We start from the raw sequence: 23296 nt of genomic DNA on the forward strand, positions 1-23296 counted from the left end.
TCTTACTGACAATGACTCCTAAGGACCTTGCTTTGTCAGACACCATCCTCCAACTGCACCCGAGCACAGGCTTTTGTGCCAGCTCTTTTCAAGTGAAATGATTCAATGCTTGTATTTTTTAAAATGCAGAGAACCATTTTTAACATCTCATACCCATTAAATTAGTAGTTATAAATTATTTGAAAGATATCAATAACAGGTGTTGAAATATCAAGTCTCGGAAGGTCAGAATTAAAGCCCTGCTATTCACATAGCAAGGATGTGCCTGGGATTTCAACATGGCTCAGCTGTCAGAGGATTGTCACCAGCCTGATGTCTGCAGTGATCCTACCAAAGCTGGCCTCTCACATCATCAGTGTCTGTGACCTGCTTACTTCTCCCTGGCAGAAGTGTGAATCAGCCAGAGGCCTCTGGGCTGTGACACCTGGGAACGCACCTGTCGGCTTTGATACCAGCCTTGAACAGTCCAGCTGCCTGTGCTTCTTAGGCCAGAAACCTGAATCGGCTCTGCCAGGAGAGGCAGCTTCTCAGACACCACCTTCCCCACGGCCGCGGGGGGGCCTGCTGGTCCTGGGAGCGCACTGGCCCTCTCCACTTTAAAAAATACTCTATGCTGTGCTATTAATAGATCAGACTAACTGAGCACTACAATTCGAATTTTTCAGAAAAGGCTATAATGCTAAAACCAAAGCTCAATATATATTTTCAGTTTCATGAGACCAGCTAATTATTTGTACATCCATAATTTTTAAGATAATTTTTAAGGTGCTATTTAATCATCCTTGCTGACATTTATTGTCATTTAAGCCCAAAGCTCATGGATTTTACACTTGTTTAACAATTACCTCTGCAACCTCCCTGTGACATCAACACCACCAAGAAAAACATTTTAATTACCTCCAATGAAAGAGTGGTTTAATTCCTCCAAAATTACCATTGGGAGCAAATTCCAAATTATAAAGAGGAGGAGGAGGAGGAGCAGGAGGAGAGAAATAGAAATCTCCTAAGAGATTGAAACAGTGCTATTCTGCTATGGACATACCTAAAGACAGAGCAGATCTGAAAAAGTCATTCAAATTCCACTCCAGAATCTCAGCCTTCTCCTTAGGGTCTCTTGGTCACTCTGCACAGAAGGTGGGGCGGGGGGGGCACCCTGCACTTCCTGCCTCTCCCTGGGAACCATCCAACAGTGTTAAGCTAAATGCCTTTCTGAATTGCGGAGCTGGCTGAGGAAGTTATTCTGGACCCTGAAACCATTTCTAATGGTTAACCGGCACAGGCGGCAAGGGGAGAGTGAGTAGACGGCTCTCGCTCCATCGTGATTCACCGACAGGCACTGATGTGCTTTTCTCCAGGGCTCAGCATTGCATAATATGTCCAGGGAGCCTGTGCATCTGGCCAGCTCTCCTGCAGCTGGGATGTCAGAGGGAGTCCCACACAGGAGGAATGAGTAAGGCGCAGACCACTTGCTGTGGCCCTCCATGGGTGGCTCTCCATAGCCTCCTCAGGTGGCTCTCTGGCACAGACAGAGCCACCATGGGAGAAGGAGGACAAATGCCCCTTCTCCTCTCACCACTTGTCACCAAGTTTTACCACCTCATCACCTTCTAGGGTGTTTTCCACAGGCTGGATGAAAGCAGAAAAGGGACTGGGTGGCATTTCCCTCAAAAGTGCTTTCCTTCCCCACAAACACGCCTGAGGCTTAGCGCCCGGCTGACCTGGTGTCCTCTGAAGCATTCCGTTTCTCAGCCACCGTGATGTTAGCCCAGAATGAGAACCACTGCGTGTTCTCTGTCATGGGTTCCAAGTCTTCTTACCTCCTGTGACTGCAATTGTGTCTGGACAGCTCTGAGCTGAGGACGGTCCTCTCTGAGCCACACCAGCCCTGCTCACGTGGAACTTCAAGAGCCAAGGCCTCCTCAGGAGCGTTTGGTGGGAGATTGAATGGGAAGCTCTGCTGCCAGTCTCCTCCTGGGATCTGACCTGAGGGGGCTGCCTGGACCCTCCCCCTGGCCTGCTGAGCCAGCTGGCACTTGACTGGCATGGAGAGCCTTCGAGAGGGCATCCCCCACCATGGACGAACCCAAGCAAGATTCCCCTGAGATGCAAGAGGCTAGTCAGAGCTCCTGCCAGCCCGTCCTGCTACCTGCCACCGGACAGTACTCCAGGGACGCCCTGGTGTCCTGGAGCTCCACTTCCAGAGACCTGTCCCTCCCCCTATCCTTCTGCCCACTCACATGGGGCGCCTCACCCTGATCCTCAGGTATGAGACATTTTCCTGCCCACCAGCAGCCACAGTGACCGTCTGAGGGCAGCTCTGGGTGGACAGGCAGACTGCAGCCTGCTGACAGCCAGGCCAGACCTTTGGAGCCACACAGGTCAGATTCTTGGCCTGAGCTTCCGTCCAAGATGAAGACCAAGAGCTCTCAGTTGGGCAGTGACGGGCAGCTGTGTCTGGCTGGAGCTGTCGATGGGGGCCCTGCTCATTCCCAATGCCTCCCCAGTTCTGGTGGGCTATCAGCCACCCTACTGGGACCTCCTGTGCTCTTACTTGTCGAAGGGCCACCTGGGAGCCTGCTCATCAGGACAACGGCAGCCTTCTGCAGCCAGGGCTCTTCCAGATGGGCAGCAGGAAAGAAGGCCAGTGATGGAGCCACACCTGCCTGTCCCCCTGTGCCTCAGAGGCCCCACCCAGCACCTGGCTGGGTCAAGCCTCACATCCGCAAAGCCCAGGAGAGACTCACAGCGGAGAGTTTGAGTGACAATATACAGTGACAAAACAGCATCAGCCCTGGTGGCAGGAGCTCTGCTCCTGGTGGCAGATTGCGGCGTGGGGAAGAGGCATCGTACGCCATGCCAACACGAATAAGGCTGTCATTTCCACACACCTGTGCCACAGCAGGAGAACCGGGCTCTGGCTGCCCCTCACCTCACATATCAAGGCCCCTGCACTTTGCAGGGGAAGTGCATCTGGCCTCAGGAACGTGGGCTCTTCCTTTAGCTGAAGGGCTGCTCAGCCAAGCCAGAGGCTCGGGTTCAGGCTTCCTGAGATCGAGGGAACAAGCAAAGGGCCCTGGAGAAGCATTGGCAGCTTGACGGTCACCTCTGTGACACTGCCCAGGCCCCAGCAAGTGGCCTGGTTCTGATTCACACAGTGCACTCACGGACTGAAGCTCCTCCTGCCACGTGTGGGTGTCTAGCTCTTCTCCCGGAGCAGGAGGACACGTCCACTGCCCGGCTGGGCTCTGTTGGAGAGTCCCTTTCTCCATCAGGACCGCCGGTCAGAGAGAACACATCACCGGTGAGAAGACCAGCAGTCTGCAGGTCTGGCCTCCTCTTTCCTCCAGGGCACCCCAGGCACATGGCCCTGTCCCAGCCCCTCTGCTAACCTGGGAGTTCTCAGTACCAGCACCAAGTGCTTGTTCACTCCACCACTGGAGGTACTTGTGCTTGGTTGCTCCCCTCTCAGCAGTCTTTCCCAGGGTCAGGGTCTTCCCTCCCAGTGTGTCCAGCCCCCACTCTACTCCTGACCCCAAACAGCTGCTGACACAGAACTGGGCGCCTTCCTGTCATGATCCTGGGACACTCGAGGTAACCCCCACCCAAGGCAAGAAGGCTCACACAGGGATCTACGATTCACAGACTGAGGGCCCCAGGAGGGGGCTGGGCCAGAACAGGGGCCCTGCTGACTTCCAGGGTCCTGCTTAGCATCCTACAGTGTAGCACCACACCACAGATGAGGTAAAACTGCAGCTTTCACTGTTGGAATGTCCCAGAGTGCAAGGTCACTCCTGAAGTTACCATCCCCCAGGGGAGCTCTGCCAGAACTGTGACAGGTCCAGAGGGGGTCAGTAAGCTGTCCCCCCCAGTGTGATGGGCTGCAGTGCACCTGCCCCTGAGGCTCACATTGGCAGAGCTTGGTATCCAAGATCCCACACAGCATGTGTGTCGTGTGTGATGGGATACACTCGGTCCATGTGCACGGTCCTTCCCCCAGGCCCCTGGCACCAAGCTCCTACGACTGCCGGGCTTGTTGAGGGAGAGGAGGGTCCTTCACAGCTCCCCACAGGCCCCCCCCTGACCACACCTGAGTTTTGCTAACTTGAAGGCCTGGAGAGTACAGGTTGGGGGCTGGTGTCCAGAGATCAGCCCTGGGATCAAGCCCCTCCCCAGTCTCCCAGGGGAGTCAGAGGGGCTGAGGCTGAGTGGCCACTTGGTTAGTGACTTTTCAAATCATGCCTATTAAGGACACTCCACCCATTTGGGGATCTGGGGGTCCTCCTGGGCTGTGCACATGTTGAGGTGCCTGTGCGTAGGGTGGCAACACAAGCTTTAGGTCCCTGTCTGTGCATCTCTTCCACCTGGCTGCCCATGTCCCCTGTGGTTAGCCGTGATTGTAACCATGTCACTCTCCTGAGATCTACAAGTCACTCTAGAGAATCTTCATCAAAGCTGAGGGTTGTGGGGGGAGCCCTTGAATCTGTGGTCAGCTGAATGGAAATGTAGGGGCCTGCCGGGGCCACTTGTAGCCAGCATCTGCTGTGAGTGGCCTGTGAGACAGAGCCCTGAGCCGTGGGTCTGAGGCCACCTCCACACTCCTTGTGGTAGACTCAGATTGAACTGCAGACACCAGGGCACTGAGGACCCGGGTCTTGGGAAGCTGCTCCCCAGGGTGCTCCTGGCACAGGGCAGTTTCTGCTGAGGGCAGAGAGCCAAGGCCACCGTGCTGCAGACCTGACCACGGCCACCAGCAAGGAGGGGGTGTGGACTCTCCAGGCAGGCGGGGTCTGCATCATCAACGGGTGACCTTGGCACAGCCACAGGCAGAGAGGCTGGTCACAGGGGCACTGCCACCCAGTGTGCGGAGTTGGGGAGTCCCGCGGGTGGCCCGCAGGTCTCTTCTCTGAGCCTGGATGGCATGGTAAACTGACACAGGCTGGGGCCATGTCTGGTCTCTCCCTGATCTGTTCCTCTCAGCTGTGCGCTACGCTCTAATCTTCAGGTTTTAAAACTTGATTTTTTCTATAATAACCTTTTTATCCTGGTTCCAAATTACTCCATTACAAAAGGGCACTTTTAAAAACCAAAGACTGTGGCTCCCTGGTGGAGGGTATTTTTGAGTATAGCACACTCAAAGACCAGGAATCCTCACAGGCCATGGAGGGAGCCTGGCGCATCTTTGATTAACAGCGGCTCATGTTCCTTTTCTTGGAGGCGAGGGGAGAAGACCCTCTGCAGCTTCAGCAAGCTGCACCCACGTCAGGCTGCTGTCTCCCCCTGAGCTATATGCAGCAGCATTACTGTTTTACACACATTCACAAACACATCAGAGCAGGAGAACTTATCACTTAAGTGCCGTTTTTCTTTCTGCAGGATGTGACAATGGCGTAGATTATACCTGCCATGAGTTGCAGATTCATATATTAAAACACAATATACCTGGGAGGCTCTTTTTTCTCTTTGGCTGCACCAACCAAAGCCAGGGCGACAGGATAGTATTTCTCATTGCTCTGGGGTTTTGGGGCATCTTACCAGGGGGATCCAGGCACCGGGGTGGAGGCCACAGGTCTGTTGCCTTTTGGGGTGCTGTCCTCCCCACTCTCCAGCATGGATGGAGGCTCCTTCAACAGAAAGAGAAGGAGAGAGCATTGTCTGTCATTGTAAACACTCACCCTCAGGTTCAGCATCCAAGTGAAGAACTACAACATCTCCTGCAGAGAGTCTGCCCTCAGTAGCCACTGGATAATGACCTTCTCAGTGCAGCTAGAGCAGAAAATCAGGGCTGGGCAGTGGCACCAAGGACAGAATTAAGAACACAGTTGACCATAAACAATAACTCAGCACAGGTGCCCCTAACTATCCGGAGATGCCGTTCCAGAATCAGAGACATGCAGAGAGGACCGAGGAGGCTTCCAATCCCCAACGTCTGTGGCACAGAAATCCCAAAGGATTCATCTCTGGGAATGAGACTGTGCCAGTGTCTGGAGTCACCATGTCACCAAAAGCCTTATAAGGTGGTAGTACCTCTAGCTACTAGGACCCTAGACACAATGGACCTGGCAGTTCAGGTCTGCTATGGCAGGAAGAGTAACAAGCCCCCATTCTCAAATGACAGCTGGGCCCTTGCAGCATTGGGTGGCTCCTGGGCAACACCCGCCCCTGGGGTGTGTGCTGGGGCGGGACCCCAGGGGTCCTGATGGCCCACCAGGTGTGAAAAGCCTCAATCTCTCTCGACCCCACTTGGAAAGCGAGGAACATTTGAACATTACACCACCTGGAAGACAAAGAAAATTTACTTCCTAAAATTAAAAAAGAAAAATACAACTATGATTGGGAAAATCTGGAGAGGAAAATGGTTGTTTGAAATAAGGAAATGTGACAGTCCTAACTGCAACAGGAATGTAGTGCCAAGGCACAGACGCTGTGCCTCTCTGTGTGGGAGCTCCAGACGTGAGTTCTCTGTTCAGACAGCTACTGCACAGTCTCCCACTGGAGCTGAGCAGCACAAGGAGGAAGTAAGGACAAAGAAGCCCCCTGCAGCTTCAGATTGACTAACAAACCAACCACAGAGTCAAGTCCATTCTAGGGGTGAGGAACTTTTGGCCTCCCCAGAGATTTGCATAGCTTTGACCTCTGATCTAGACCTACTGTGACCAGGGTGGTGTCCTCTCTGTAGGCTTAACAGGTAGCTTGCTTGCATCACCCAAGCGACACTTCAGTTCTGAGCTGAGTTTTAACAAACTGGTTACCATCTTCACATTTGGAAGCCATGTTTCTGACAGCAGTGACACGGCTACTTGGGAGAGAGTGCAGATGAGACGGCCGACCACCTGGCCAACAAAACCAGATGGACTTCGTGCTCATGCTGCTAGGAAAGAAGATCTAAACTACAGAAGCACCAAAGTATTACATTTCAACAACAAGTAAAAGATCCCCAAAGAGTCGGGAGAGCCAACAGCAAAACATGCCCACAGAGGTAAACCTGTTGCTGACCACGTTAGCAAGAACAGCCATCCAGGAGACCCACCACGAGGGCAGGAGAAGAAGGGCCGAGGCGGATGCACAGCCACAGGATCTCTGCCAGGTTCTGGGGGGTCTGGGAACCCAGAGGAGCCTCACTCAGGCCCACTCCTCCCGGTGTCCCTCTGCGCTCGGCTTCATCGTAATTATAAGTGCACTGGACAAATGGTTTGTAACTTAGGCAACTGTCCTTAAGATCATTGTGGGTTTTTTTTTTTTCCCTCAGAACTTTGTGGTAGTAGAAAATATCTTTTTTTCCTATGAGAAAATAAGGTCAGGATAAATAATTAGCTTAACAAGGAGTATTCAGAAACACTTGTCTCAAAAAATATATATGAAGACCAGAGTTTATATTACTAATCCAATTAGGAAAAGTGGAGAGGATTTTCATTATGAAGTTAATTGAACAATAGAACTCAACGAGGAGTCTCTGAGTACTAGATCACCTCCACTAATTACTCAAGTAAATATGGAAGGGTGTAATTTGTGTTGGAGATGAACACTTAAATTGGGCGATGCTGGGATTCTCTTCACTAATTACCAAGATCTTCTCCACGAGGCGCACGCTGGTTATGATTTCCTGTTGGTGATAAAAATGGCTAATCATGGCATAAAACTCCTGTTCCGCACTGAAGTAATGAAAGTGAGTCAGACTCGAGGAACTGGAGACAGAGCGGGTATTTATGGGCGGCACCAGCAAGGCCATCTTTGTAATTAATATGGAATTCTGGCTCCAATGCTCGTCCCTTCTAGAAGAGCCACGGGTTGGGGGCAAACACGTAACTCACGCTCACATCTGTGGTGAATGTTCCCCCCTTAACCACACTGACGACGGTGAGCAGGGGTGGGCACAGGTTGATTACGGCCCCAGCTGGGGCCAACAGGGAGCTGGCAAAGAGACCTGGAGGAAGGAAAGCTCCCAGGCAGCTGTGAGGCAGAAGACTGACAAACAAAGCAAGAGAGAAGGTGAACGAGATACTAAGTTGGACTGGAGGCTCCAGGACGTCCGACAGATGAGGAAAGACAAAGTGCCATTTGGTATTTTCAAATGCAGGGACAAAAGTGAGTCCCTTAGGTCATCCAGAGGAAAGGCCATGTGACTGTGAGCCCTAAACACACCAAAGGCACCATCCTGGTGAGTCGTTAAAGGGCCACTTGGCAAGCAGGAAAGGAGAAAGACCTACAATCAGAATGATCTCACAACAGTCCATGTGCCTCGGGCTCTCTTTTTTCTCTGATGGTAAAATCTCACTCTGACCAGCACCCGGGCAGCAGCAGCCCGTCTTGACACAGCCGGACCACCTCGCGCATCCCCCCTTCATTCCGGAAATGGACAGGGTGAGAGCAGGAAGCGAGTCCCTCCCAGCAGGGTGCTGCCAGGAGCCGGGAGCCCGGCTGGAGAGACAGAGGCCCCTCCCAGATGCTCCCCTTGAACTGCTGGGCTGCATCAGCTGCTGCTCACAGAACCAGTCCATAAGTGCCTCCTGGGAAACAGGTGGGTGGGAGGGCACCCTGGGCCTGACCTCTGACCCTGGGCTTGGTGCCTCTGACACACACACACACACACACACACACACACACACAGCCCGACCCACCTTGTCCTCCTCGACTCCGGCCGGGCTCTTGCTCTCTGCGCTGTGCAGCATCAGGGCTGGGGGACAGGGCGCTCGGCTGAGCTCTTTGCTTCTATCTGTGGGACCAAAGCAACCGTCATCAACATTCCAACTGCCACTGTGGTTCTGAAATTCAAGCCACCAAAGATAAAAGGTGCCCTTGAAAGCTTAGGTCTATGGACACACGCTGCCGTCTGCCGGCCGTTGTGCAGGCCTGGCGTTCCCACTGTGCCCCGTGACGAGGCTCTTGTCATGACCCCGTGTGTGCAGAGCATCACAGGCCAGGCCTGCACAGCTGGCCACTTTCTGCCACAGCTGGGCATGCACTCTTGACACCCAGGCCCACCCCCGGGCAGCCCTCTCCTGTGCGTGTCTCTGCTGGTGCTGACCGGGATCCACCACCTCCCACTTTCCTCCCACTGGAAAGCTTGGTGAGCAAGTCCTATGCAGAGGCCCTAGAGTCAGCTTGTCCCCACAGGAACCATCCAGGACAGGGGAAGTTGTTCTGGTGATTCAGCAGGCAAGGGGAGGCCATGAGGTCACTCCCAGCAAATGGCTGCCACTGCCCATGGCTCAGTAGACCCAGAGCAAAGGTGCCATGCCAGGGCGTGTGGGCCAATCAGGCTGCTGTCTTGAATTCCCAGAGGTGCCCATGTCCCGGGCAGCCAGGAGCTTCCTCAAAGCTGCCTCAAGACTCCAGGACCATCCTAATCACTGCTGACCACATGGGTGGCCAGGCAATGTGAGCTGAGGATGGTCAGGACCCAGGCTCCACACTGAGGCAGGAGAACATGAGATGGGGCTCCTCCAGGTAGCGTAGCCATCATGAGGCAGGGGCACAGGAGAGCTCCATTTGCTCATCACCAGGTGGGCACTGACGCCTTTCCATGAGCTGGACGCACCACACGGTGAAAACTAGCTGGTTGCTGTGAGGGAAGTGGGGAGGGAAGCCAAGAGTTCCAAGTATCAAAACAAAATGCAAAATTTCACCTCCCCAAATTCCTACCCTACTCTCAAAATTGTGCAGACAGCCAACACTTCGTATCAAGAGCCTGACGGATCATACTAAGATTAAAAAGGAAAACCAGCCCACCACCTGCCCACATCGCCAGGAGGAACATTCCAGATGGAGGGCCCTGGCAGGCGTCCCTGGACTCAAAGGTCAGCCCACTTGGGACAGAAAACTGCTTAGCCTGGAGTCCCAGCCTTGTAGCCCAGAGGGGGCACTCCACAGAAGAGCATCGGGGGACAGAGTCGCCTCACGTGTGTGTGCACACACATACGCACACACGCACAGCACAGAAAAGCAAACAGGCACACGGACTGGTGCCGGTGGCCTCCCTGGAGCCACACGTCTGCATGGAGCGGGGGCGAGCAGGGGGAGCAGCTGCAGAGCTGGAGGCCAAATCCTCCCTCGCCTTCCAGGCTTCCCACTGGCCAGCTGCCTACCCCACGGCCCTGCTGCCTGCTGTGCACAGGTGTGCAGGGGCCACGAAGCCCAAGGCCTCAGGGGCTGCAGCCACGCCCACAGTGGGCCTCTGCAGCTGGAGGGTGCTGCTGGAGAGCTGGGCGGCCAGCTGCATCCCTCCCAGAGCTACGGGGCAGGAAGCCCTCACTGAGAGGTGCTCAGGCAGCGGTTGTGCTCTGACCCGCAGCGGCAGCCCAGGCAACGCTGGGCCAGGACACAGCGGCCTTGCGTCCAGACCGGGCAGAAGCACATGCCCTTGACTCCTCACCCCGGCTGGGAATGGATGGGTGGGAGGCCACAGGACACCATGGGCACAGCAGGCCCTGTCCACAGCCGTCACCCTGAAGCGTGTGCTGTCCTACAGGCTCTCCATGGCAGAGGGCTGGTTCTTGCTATTAAAGGAGCAGCGGCCTCAGCCCCAGCTGTGGAGAGTAAGCAGAGCACAGTCCCGGTGCCATGGCCTCCCTGCATCCAGCACTACAACTCATCCAGGCTGAGCCTCTGCTGGCACGTCTCCTGCCACACAGAGGCCAGCTCTGCTGACACAGGGCTCTAGGGCAGCCGTGACCACCAACAGGAGACACCCAGGCCTGCCAATGCCAGAGAAGGTCCCAATTCAAGACTGGACTTGGGGGTGCAGTGGTAGAGCACTTGCCAGGCCAAAAAAAGAAAAGATTGTCCTTGGGAGGAACTGTCACCTTTCCATGTTTCCATGGAAGGGGGCGGAAGCCCAAGCCTGGGTGAAGAAACTAAGTCCAAGAGCAGTGGAAAGGTTTTATCATCACTCAGGACAATAGGCAGAGCCACCGGGTTGCAGCAAGATTTCCAGAAATCTGCAGAGCTGCTCCCCAAAGCCCACTCCTTGTCCAGGTGCACTTGACCTTGACCCTGGGGCACTGAGTCCACACTGGGCAATTCTGTCCCCAGCCTCATTCCTGTCTTCCTCCACAAAACAGATCGGCAGTCACTAAGGTCTCATCACAGACAGGTGCTAGGAGTGGTCCTTCGACACATGACTCCAAGGGAAAGTGCTGCAGAAACCCAAGCGCCATTCGAAGGAACAAAGGCAAAGAGACCAGCGTGGCTGGGTCAGGCAGAGACTGGGAGAGCTGCCTCGTGGGCACACATGCGCACATCCCCAAAGCCCCATGCTACACCAGGGGACACCTGTCCTCAGCACCCGCAGGTCCAAGCCACCCCATGCACATGTCTCCACCTGGCGGCCTCCTTTCTTTGCTCGAGGGACTTAACGGTCCTGAGTCCTGCCATTCCCTGCCCACAATAGTCCCTTCCTTGAGAAGAGGCAGAAAGCGGGTGTGAGGCCATTCAGTGATGTCACATAGATGAGGCCACCTTGCCACCCTCGCCCATCTCACTCCCCATAGGGCACGTGTGCATAACGGGCTGCTCCACCCAGGGAGCTCAGCCAGTGCCAACACTGGGCCAGGGCAGAGCCTCTGCCCAGGGGGCCTCTGAAGGGTGGACATGTCCACCTTAGCTCTTCTCCCACCTGCAGCCCAGGGAAGGGGATGGGGAGAGGGCACCATGGGTGGCCACAGGTGGAGTGAAGTCTGGGGGTGGCAGGTTGCTGTCCAGAGAACTGGGATAAGTGTTGGGGGGGTCTGGAGAAGCCACAGGGCAGCTTTTGTGACAGAGAGGGGGCTCCCCAGCACTGCCACCCTGAAAACCGTGTCCACGGGGCATCAGAACTGGCCAGGCGGGGCCCTGGAATCCCTACCCCTGTGCCTCCATCCTGTGGCTTAGGGTGAGGAGGAGGGGACTAAAAATGAGCTAAGCCATTCTGCTGCCCACTGCAGTGACCTCGACAGACCTGGGCAGGCCCTGCAAGGAGGAGGAAAGCTGAACTCTCAACGGAGTCAGGAGTTCCGATGATGTCCCCAGACTCCTCAGACTTAACTGCACTGAAAGCGAGTGGATGGATTTTTACTGCTCAAGAATGAGCCGAAAGTCATTTGGTTTGAATTTCACCCAAAGTGGGGCAAGGAGTAATCCCACAGAGTGGGACTGGACAGGCCCACGGGGCAGGATGTGCCTCATCCTTGATTCTGTGCACACACCCTGTTTTCACACAGTGTCACCTGCAGAACACCAAGCCATGTTAATAGGCAAATGCACTAGTCAGAGCAGCCTGGGGGCTGACAGTGGGCCCCGCCTGCAAGACTGCTCTCAGGATATAGGGCCGCTTGGGCTTATCCCCCATTATCTTCAGGAAACATACTGAAGTCTTTCTTTTATTGAAAACAGTTGATCTTTGTGAAAATCAGATCTTAAAACCTAGCTTTGAGATAAGCGGATTTATGTTGCTCCCCGTGAGTGCTTCTCAGAGAGGATGACGCTGATGATCATCTCGAGCCCCTAATCACAGCCGCACGCCCCAGAACACCAATGACAAATGCTGCCCCGTGTCCCCCCGTCGCTCCTTAATAGCCAGCACTTTTTAACAGCCATTGATTTTGCAGGCCCCGGGGAGGCCGGGGAGGCCGGGGAGGCCCCGCCACGCACACTCTAATGGGGTCTGTTCCTGGCTGTTTCACCGTGGAAGCGCTTGCTGGACGGCTCTCTGCGGGCCACTTGGGGTCCACTCTGGCCTGCTGAAGTGCTCTTTGCTTTGGGCCTGCCCACAAACTCTGATGATGGGGGTAGTAAAGGGCTCCCTGGAGTGGCGAGAAGAACTAGTTTATGGAGGAAACTCCACGAGTTGCAAGACTGTGGGCCCCAACGCACCTGGGGGAGCACAGGATATATTTCTGCCCTCAGAGCGAGGCGCAGTGGTAACACCTCCCTGCGGTTCACCATTGATCAAGCCCTGCTCTGCGGTCTCAGTGCTCCGGTCGGCCTCCACTTTGATTTTCCTCCTGGCAGTGCTGAGTGACAAGGAGAGATGGGAAGGTCACATGGCAGATGGGGACAGGAGCCTGAGCTGCAATAGTCCAGGTGGCTGGTCTGTGTACTTCCCCTGTGATCCTGCGCAGCCTGCACCGGGGAACAGCTGAGGGAAACCGTGTGAGTGGTTAGCTCCTCATGGGCTGCAGGAATCCAGGGACGTCCAAGAGGGGAGAGCCCAGAGCCCCTGGGTGCAGTGTGGCAAAACCTCTCCCCGAGGAAAGCACAGAGGAAGCCCGGCTCCCTCCCTTGGGCCAGACGTAGCTCCACAAATTCCCAGAGTGCAGCCGTCCACCCGTCTCAGTGACAGTGGGCATCTTGCTGGCCTCCTGATCCAAGGTCAGGGCTCTGGTATTTGCATCCTGGTCATGAAGTCCAGAACTAAGCCACCTGTTCCCTAGAGTCTCTGAGTCAGAGGTCTCTGTCATCATCTAGTATTGGACTATGGATCAGAGATAGGGCTTGTGGGAGGGCTGTCAGGCGGAACGCATTGAGAAACCACAGCCTGACTTGAGCAAGCCATGCTTAGACTGAACAGAGAGCCAGCAGTTATTATTTCTTTAATTATTAAAATGAAAACTACTGCAGGCAACAGGAGTTGGCTCACTTGTCAGAAGACACAGAAATGTATCAGATCTCCCGATTCAAGAGGTGAGAAGCCCATCTAGTTTTAATGCCTTTTAAATATTGACCTCTCTGGCCTCTGGGTCCTTCTCCATGCCATGGACTGGTTTCTTGAGTCTTCGGATTCCGGGTTCCAAATGTCAGCCATCAGGCGGGGTACATTCCACAGCTGACTATTACCCAGAAGGCTCCAAGGATGTCTCCCTGGCTTCCCATCAGGGAAGGAGCTTACACAGGGATGAAGTGACCCCGGGGACGGGATGCAGTCAGCCCTTCTACTGCAGCTTGATGGCGACCACTGAGCTTCTGCTCTTTGGAACAAACCTCTTCTAATAAATTTGGTGTTAGGTAAGAAATCTGCTGGGGGGACCCCAGATCCGCAAACAGCTGCCACCATGTGACTCTGACAGTGACTTCCTTGAGGTGCCCAAGAGGTAGGGGAAAAGCAAGATGGCCTCCTTGGACAGTGGCCACTATGGGAAGGGTCTACAGAGAAAATCATACTATTGGCCTGTCCAGCACATACTGTCCTTAGCATGCAGGTCGTACAAAGAAATGAAGACTTGGTCCTCCAAAAGGGGAGATCTGTGTGTCCCTTCAGCAACCTCCTCCCTGCAAGGACACCCAGGCCTGTGCCAGATGTGCGGGTGTCAGGAGGCAACCACAGCCCGTGAAGCTCTTTTCCTGTGTTTGCACAGGCTAGAGGGCCATCCACACGGAGGAGCCAACTCAGGACAGTGACAACACCTGATCCTGCAGGCCATCTCCCCTCGAGCACTGTTCTACAACAGCGTCTGTGCTGCTTGAAGCAGGCCCAAGGTTCTCAGTGCACCCAAGGCGGGCAGACAGGGTGCACTGCTTCTAAGGTACAAAGGAACCAGGGGGAGGGCTTGTGTTGCTCGTCGCTGCGGCAACACTGAACATCCCATAATAAAAGAAGGGGAAATGCAATGTATGCCTAAGATAGTAAAAATGACCACTGGGGGGTCCACTGCCTGTGGTGAGGAGGCCTGGTGAGTGACCTGATTCACAGTCCACCTCCACATCGAGACCTCAGTGGTCAAAGGAGAGTCCTCCTTGGGAAGGCTCAGCGGAGCCCAATCTCAGCACTGCCCAGTGTCATTAGCAGGAGCAAGGAGGGAGGGACACAGAGGTCAGGGATTCAAAACCAAGACGAGGGAAGCCGAGGGATGGAAGGTGCTGCAGCTGGCCCAGGGTGCTGGGAGCAGGCACTTTTCTCTGCCAGCCTCCCCACTCCCAACAAAGACCCAGGTGCACAGAGAGCTGCTCAGCCCTCAGCATGTGCAAAGCCACTGCGGCAAAACCAGGCTGGTGGGGAGCTGTGGAGCGGTCCGTGGAGCGGTCCGTGGAGCAGCTGGCCTTGGATCCTCAGGCAGCAGCTCAGGGTCTGGAGGGAGGAGGGGGAATCCTAGAGGCCTGGTGCTGCAGAGGATTGGCAGGTGGCCCCAGGGGCCCTGAGGTGCAGGACATCTCCCCTCTTCCCTGTGGGGGCTCAGTGCCAGTCACCACGCTGAGGTAACCAAAGCATGCAGGCACAAGCCAAGGAGAGCAGGCATGAGTGGGTGTCAGCAGGGGACAGGACTGTCCCTCTGGTGCACAACTCCTGGGCACAGGGCAATGAGCTTACCAACCAATGGAGAACCCCAGCTGCAGAAGGTATATAGCCCCAGCACTGGCCTGGCCACAGGGCGGAGGTCACAGCCACACCTGCCAGGACACTGTGTGCAGGGGACCCAGGCTCCTTGACAGCCACCTGCAGAACAGGTGGCCCCCCACTGCCACTTCTCCCCAGCACACCCGGGGTGCCGCTCTGAACTCTGCTGAAGATTGTTTTCATAGAAACGCAGATCACTTCTGAGTCTTCCTAAATTCTGCCCAGGTAGCGATTCCACAGCATGACAAGCGGCAGAGAGGATTAATTTTCCACCCATTTTTAAGACCCTGGATCTCCCCCGTGCCAACAAAGGCTGTAAAGCACTGCGACAGGAGGACAGGCCTGGCTGCCCTAGGTCCTTCATGGTGGCATGCTGCTGTGCTGCTCCTGCAGGCCACCCACAGCCAAGGCTTAGATCTGGGCTGTGAGGCCACCCACGGCCAGGGCTTAGATCTGGATTTCCCTAAAGCCTCCTGCGTATAGGTGGGGCTTCCGCAGTGATCTGATCATGAGGGCTCGGACCTCAACCTTGTGGTGTACGAGTCCATCGTCCATCGACTGCTGCATGGACGGCAGGGTGCCGAGACCCGGCTGGAAGAAGCAGGTCACTGGGAGTCGCTCAGAAGGTTCATCTCCACCTGGACCCTCCTCTCCCTCTCTCTGCTTCCTGGCTGCCAGGAGTGGAGTGGCCTTTGTCCACTACGCCCCTAAACCTGAAGCTTTCTCCTGGAACCCACTGGCACTCCAACCTCAGAAACCATGAGCCCAAACACATCTTTCCTCTTCAATGCTGCTCCTGTCAGCCATTTAGGTCACAGTGACAACAAGCTACTAGCATACTCACACCTAGGAGTGAGACTCTAGTAAGAAGACCCCACCCCTGTAGCGTGACCCCACCTCATAGTGTGACCCCACCCATGTAGGGTGACCCACCCCTGTAATGTGACCTCACCTCAACAGCAGGACTCCACCCTGTAACATGTCACATGACTCTGTCCTTGACCTGGCCCTTGTCCAGTGTGCTTGCTTAGGAGGATCTGTGTTGTCTTTGGACAGAGTGGCATGTGGGGGTCATGGGTCACTTCCCTGGAGTGATTGAGAAGCTAAGGCAGTTGGGACCTTGGCAGGCTGGCCGAGGAGGAGGCGTGACATCAGGTTTGAGCCGCACAGTGGTGGCTGCAGAAATGGAGACAGCTCAGCTGACCATGCCCCCATCAGGAAGGTGGAGAGGACGTCTGGGGCTGCCATGTCAGGATCTGTGGTGCAGACTGGCCACTTCCCCATCCCTCCTTTCCAAGCACCCACTCGAAAGTCACCAGGGCACGGGATCCCCCTCACCCGGGAGCAGGCAGTGTCCTGCGGTGCCCAGAAGTAGCTGGCACTGTGCATAGGGTATGCTCATGAGTGACCCTAGGCAGCCCAGCCACCCCTGTGCCCTCCATGAGCACGTGTTCAGTGATGAATTCTTGAGCTACAGGTGGGTCTCATGAGATGTCAGAACTTGCTCCAAGTTCTACTCTTCACCCAAAAGCAGATGGAAAAGGGAGACAATGCCTCAGCCAGAAGGTTCCCATGGGAAATTAAATGTCCACTGAGCACCCTGGTGCCAGGAACCCGTGACGAGTGGGACCTGGCCAGAGGCTTAGAGCAGGGACGGGAGACAGATAGCCAGGGGTGGTTTGGAGATGAGATGAGACAGAGAAATGTAGCTGGCGATGGAGAGAAAGACGAGACTGAAAGGAGAGATCAGTGCAAATCTGCAGCTGTGTCTGAAAGGTCTCCCTGCGACTCGGTGGAGCAGCACGCAGCATTCAGCTCCTGCCCAGGAGCGTCCATCCGTGAACAGGCGCAGGCTGAGTACCTCCAGCAACATCCACCGCTCAAGAAGCGCAGGCATTATAGCCACTGAAAGAGGGAGGACAGGACCTGCCCGCCATGTCCTGGGCTGCTGGCCTCTACGCCTGGCCATGGTGGTTCCACTAAACTGGCTGTCATGACAGGGACGGTCGGCTAGAGCTGGCACCTCATTGCTGAGGTGCCCAACCCTCCGAGAGGCCAGCAGACAGGCACGCACAGGACAGGCTGAGAGACCCCTGCACACAGAGGTGGGTGTGCCCCGGCCTCGGCCACACCTCCCTTCCCGGCAGAGCCCAGAGCAGAGGGCACCCCCAGCCCTCCAGCCACCGCAGCTGGGACTCTGTTCCTCTTGTTCTTCCCTCCTGGAGACAGCCGGCGCATTGCTGCTTTGTACCTGAGAAGCCCTGCCGTCTCTTCTCTCCCTCTCTTCAAGGCCTCTTCTCCCTTCCTGCGTCCTCCCGTGGCCTTTCAGCCACCACCGCTTGCCCAGGGACCAGAAGCCACAGGGAGGGTGGCTCCCGGGGTGGGGTGGCTCTGCGCAGCCGCTCCACCATGCAGCCCATGAGCTGCCAGAGCACAGGGACCAAAGGACCCTGTGTCAGCTGGGGCCTCTCCAGGGAGCAGGGCTCCACCTCCCCACCTGCAGAGTAAGCATCTACTTTAATGGCATCATGGATTTAAAACAAGACAATGGTGCCAGCGACCTTCCCCAGAACCTGGGCATTTTCTTGGGTCAGGGTTAGGGTTAGGGTTGGGGTTAGGTTCAGTCACATGCAACCCTTGAAGTGACTTGATGCTTGAGTGTCTCTGCTCCTCTCGGCTGAGATGCCATAAGCATCACAACCCCCTCGAGGCCCTAGTTCCCAGTGAGGCTCAGACAGCTGGAAGGCTCTGTGGCCGTGGGTATGCATGGGGGTCTCCCTGGAGAGGGCAAGGCTTCCCCACCAGCCTCACCACCTGGGAAGGGACCTGGGCCTCAAAGGAAACTGGGTGTGGGACCTCCCCAGGTGGCCCCAACACTGGGGTGAGCACCTGTCTACCTGGGGGCTCCAGGAGGCACACAGCACTGGGCTGTGGTCTGCCTCCCCCCAGGGCTCCAAGATCCCTGAGCCCCTCTCCTGAAGCCCTCGCACAGATGCTGCAGGGGCTGAATATCCAGTTTCCACCCTTGATGGCCCTCTCTCTCATCCAGTTAAACCACAGAATCAACAGATGGGACTCCACTGGACACTCCAGAGAGCCACACATTACTGTTTGAGGAGGAAACGAAGCAATTCCAACAGCACCGTGCTGACTCCTGTAACCCGCCTGCTCACGGGGACACAGCCTGGCATGGCCATCGAGAAGGTTCCATCTCACGGGGCCCGAGTCCCTCCTTGATCCCCAGTAGCCAGTGCCCCTGGAAGCTGGGCCCCCTGCTATCCCTTGGCGTCCTCCCTACGGTGGGCAGAGCAGACAGCTAGACAACCTGAGGGTCATGAGATGGAGCATGCGCCGGGCCCCCTCAGAATGTGAGCAGGGCCAGGCGGGGCCCACAGGTGGCCACCGGGCAGAGCCCAGTGAGGAGGCAGCTTTGGCCCTGGTCACAGTGAGCGACCTCACTGAAAGGCAGAGCCGGGTTCTCAACTTACACAGAGACACCAGAACCTACGTACCTCAGCTGGACTTTAGTTTCCTTTCAGTCCCAGAATGTCCGGCCAGGTGTGAAGAACTGCCCTCGGGGACCTGAGCGCCCCTTGGGGAAGGTCTGAGGACGTCATCCCTGCCCTTCCAAGAGGCCATGGGCAGCCCTGGACAGCTCTCCAGTACTGACCGGTCAGTAGCAGGGTGGCAGAGCCAGGCAGATGAGACCTGGCCAGGTCAGGCAGCCTGTCCACCTGACACCACCACCGGGGCTGGCGACTTTCCAGCACTTGTGATCTTGACCTTGAAGTCACTGAGGCCCTTGCCATTCCACGGGGACAAGCAGCACCCCCGCCCCCGTCCTTCAAGGAGGCAATGGTGGTGACCACCACCGACAGCCTTGTCATACACTGGAAGGGCTGCCTGTCGAGGCCCCTGCACCTCCACCTCGCTTCCCCAGCGGCCCCCTCCGGGCCGACCCAGAGAGGGGACCACCACGGCTCAGAAGCCCGAGTCCCCACCTCTGCCCCAGGCACCCACACATGGTCTTCCCTTCTCGGTTAGAAGCACATGCCAGGCATCACCCACTCTAAGCCTGGGCTCGAGGCCCAAAGGGGTTCCAAGGGAAAACAAGTCCCAGCCTCAATCGTCTCGTGGGCACTTAGTGACCACCAACCCTCTAGGTCACTCATGCATATGTCCCATGTGGAGAGACTCTGGGGACAAAACCTTAAAACAAAGACCCTGAGGATGGGAAGGAATCAGACACAGAAAAATAGAGGTGCATTCTCTCTACATATGGGTAGTGATGTGGGGACTAGCAGGTCCCATAGCTGAGGCTGCCGTGGCAGGGCACAGGGACAAGGGTGGTGACAGAGAGAAGGACGAGGCCAGCTCAGGGTCAACCTTCAGACCAACCTCTCCAACCCCCACCCATCATCAGGAGCACTGAAAGCCAAAAATACACAACACACAGACACACACACACACACACACACACACTGACTGGCTGGATTGCGGACATGATGCTAATGTGACATGTACCTAGAGTGTGACACGTGGTGTGTTGTGTGATATCGTATAAATACAAAACCAGAAACATTCACGTTTGATTCTCACAGTGAAAACTTTTTAGGGCTACTGTCTGCTGTCACTGTGATTCTGTAGAAGGGGGACTTTAAGTGGGGGCTGTGCGTGACTTAGGTGTGTTTGACAATATTAACTCAAGTGTTGCAGTCCTAAAGTTCAGTGCCGTGCATGGCACCTGAGTGACTTTAGCAGGAGCACTTATAACTTCATATTTTAAAACTTAAACTACCTTTCTATATGACCTTCAGTTAAATGTAGAAATGTATGATTGAATATATTCATTTTCTAAATTGCATCATTAAATTTTATCAAATAGGAACATTTTGTTAAGGAAAGATTCCATATTAGAGCAATTGTAATGTAACGGGGAGATCTGTGAAGGCCATGTTTCTAGAATAGGAATTACGATGATCACTGAGCAAATCCTGCTATCAGGGACGTCTATTGCTCCCAAGGGAAGGTGGCCCTGGGCCTCTGGGTTTGGTGCTTTGTTCAGGAGGAGCCACTGCCTGAGACTGCTTCTCATGACTGGGAAGTTCAGTCTCAGGTTAGGAGTGCGCAGCCCCTGGCTATGCCCCCTGGATTTTGGGAGAGCTCTGCTGCCGTGGAGTTGGGAGAGGCATGGGCAGGAAGCAGAGAGCTGAGCTAGGCACATCTCAGCACCGCCTGCTGGGAGGGCCCGGGACCAGGCCAGGGTGAGCACAGCCACCCCAGGAAGGGCCTGGGCTCAGCAAGTGGCTGCCCTGGGAATCAGTCAGGCCAGGGACTGACGCCCAGATCGGCTGCTCACTGGGCATGACGTGTGGGGACAGCCAGCTGCCGTCTGTGAGTTCTAACTTCTCCATCTACAGAACAAGGGAGACAATGCCACGTGGAGGATTCCGGCTATGGACAGGATACTAATTATTCAATGCTGCGTACAATGTCTGCTCAGCGGGGTGCTCCCTCCCCCTTGGCATCCCAGCAAAGGATGAGGCAAAATCCACAGGTCCCAGGCTCAGCCACCACCCAGGTCTGCCTGTGGCTGGACAAGCAGGGAGCCTCCCACCCCCACAGGGAGAGGGGGTCAGCCCATGGGTCAGGAGCATCAAGGGCTCTTAGTCCCCATTCAACTCATGTGCAAACTTAGCCCCTCAGGACCATGTCTCTTCTTAGGAAAATTCAACTGTCCATCACCTAGGTCTTCTGAAAAATTGTAGTAGTGATTATCAGGAACATTTAAGGGAAATCGCTGACGAACGTTCTTGTAAACACACGTGGAAAGACAGCTCATTCCCCCAAGGGGGCATTGCCCCTGTTAAGATGCTGCTGTGAATCAGGACAGGACCCCCATGGCATTCTGACGCAGGGTACACCTGTGTGTGTGCACAGGCACAGGGAGTGCGGGTGTGTGTGCATGTGTGTGTGCCGAGGACTCAAGCTCCTTTCTCAGGTTTCCCGCGTGAGTGAGCACGCGAGAAACCACTGAAGAGCCTTCTCTTACCTCTTGCTAAATGCCTCCCACATTGTCATGTGGCAAGAGGAATATTCTCATTTAAGTCCTATCAAAGCCACACTCAGCGTCTTTGTGTCCGCTGCTGCTAACTGTGGGCCTAGCACTATAGGGCTTGGGAAGTGCATCACGTAAACTCTAAACTCGTGAAACATCTCTTAGCTGTAACCACAACTTGCAAATGGTCCATTTGCAAGATTTAAATGAACACACACTTAGGGAGGTGTGAGCCCACTACACAAAGGAGTACTCATGCTTCTGGTAACCCTATAGGACTAAAGAGCAAGGTGACCTTGAGGGACTGTGGGGGTCCCTCTGCACCCTGGGCTGGAGCAGCTTGATTCACACGCCTGCTTCAGCAAAGGCCGGCCACTCTGCTCCTCAGAGCTCAGAGTGAGTCCACTGACTCCTGCAGCCTAATCTGCATGAAGATGCAATCCTTACCAAGCGGATTTATTTTCACATTTAGATGTAATAAAATTAATAGTGCAGTTCTCATCTTTGTTGATGAAATTAACTCAGACTTTCTTTTTTAACCAACTCCTTTCAGTTATTTTCTTTATTTTTCAAAAGGGAAGTTATTCCAGTCATTGGATACAAATGGCTTTAATTAGCTGAAGGCAAATATAACCTTTAGTGAATCCAGGCTTGGAGCTCAGGTCTGCGCTAAAAACTGGAAGCGCTGCGTCTCCCAAGTGATCTGTGACGTCGGCGGCACAATCCCACTGGGGTTGGCATCAGAGCAGCCCACCCAGCATTGGAAACAGTGACTCCTCTGCCAAGGCCATCAGAAAGCCAGCCTGTCCCCAAATACACACAGCTGCATGTTTATGGCAAGGGCAGATTCATTTTTCAAGGGGTGGGAAGGAAGAGACCCAGGTGACCATGCTCTATCTGCCACTTGCCACGTCGGGGTTTGCTCTGCCAGGGTGCACAGTGTGTTTTCCAGGGAGCTTGCATTTTTAATGACCATTTCTTTTAGAGCTATTAAAAATTTAAAACAATCAATCCTCTACCTACTGCGAAGCATCTGGTGAAGAGACCCTTTGTGTGGGAAACACACCGAGGAAGGTTTCTATCTGGGACGGGCCTTTCCCCAGTTCTGTTGGGCTGCTTCCCCCTCCGGCCAGCTCACCACCAACTAGCATCAGAATCGGGGTCCATGAGCCAGCAAGCTGACCTTGGGCTTCCCGCATCCCCCAATGGCTCTCATCCTCCTCGTGGAAGCTGACCCTCACCCTCCCTGTTGGGCACCTCATTCTCCAGGAGCTCCTCACCACCCTCACCTAGGACAAGTACTCCCCCCGTCACTGATGGGCTCTCCTCCTCTGCAGGCTGGGCTCAGGCTCCGCCTCCCTGGGGCACTGGACCCCACATTGTGGGTGGCACCCCTGCTCCACCATCTGCCTGCACCTCTACACAGATCCCACTAAAGCTACGAGCTCCTGTGTCTGCGTCCTTGAAAGACAGGGACCTCATCTGCAGTATTCGGTTCACCAACTAACTACACAGGCAGACTTGACTCTCCCCACTCCTAAGAACGGCCCCTTGCCCAACATGTCTGCATCAGGAGGGGTCCAGAGTGGGAGGCCCCTGGGATTTACTCTCCCCACTCTCAGCCTCTTTGCCTCCATACCTTCTAGTACCTGGAATTTGCTTCCCTTTCTACCCAAGACTTTCTCCTCTTCTCAAGAGAGAGCTCCAAACACTTCCCCTGCAAAGCCTGCACTGCGCCTGCTGCCCCCGGCAAGGACCTCATGTTCCTGAGACTTAAAATGTGTAATGCTGGTTTCTATCCTAGCACGTCATATTTAAATGACCCATTTCATGTCTGCAAGCTCTCTGGAAATGGAAGTCATGTCTTTTAATCTCTGAAGCTACTTTAAATCAACTGTGTGATTGACACAAAATAGATGCTTAATAAACACTGC

At 55.0% G+C, this 23296-nt stretch overlaps 1 protein-coding gene across 1 annotated transcript in view; it reads right to left on the reverse strand.

Annotated features, from left to right (window-relative positions):
* Positions 1 to 23296, reverse strand: part of Tcerg1l (transcription elongation regulator 1 like) — a 173623-nt gene that overhangs the window by 48781 nt on the left and 101546 nt on the right. The window contains exons 6-7 of the mRNA XM_015498452.2: positions 8616 to 8710; positions 5533 to 5621 (exon numbers count right to left, since the gene is read on the reverse strand). Coding sequence (XP_015353938.1) covers positions 5533 to 5621; positions 8616 to 8710 — 184 coding nt within the window. The remainder of the gene's footprint in view (positions 1 to 5532; positions 5622 to 8615; positions 8711 to 23296) is intronic.

The sequence above is a fragment of the Marmota marmota genome, unplaced genomic scaffold, assembly GCF_001458135.2.
Source record: "Marmota marmota marmota unplaced genomic scaffold, marMar, whole genome shotgun sequence".
Classification (NCBI taxonomy): Eukaryota; Metazoa; Chordata; class Mammalia; order Rodentia; family Sciuridae; genus Marmota; species Marmota marmota.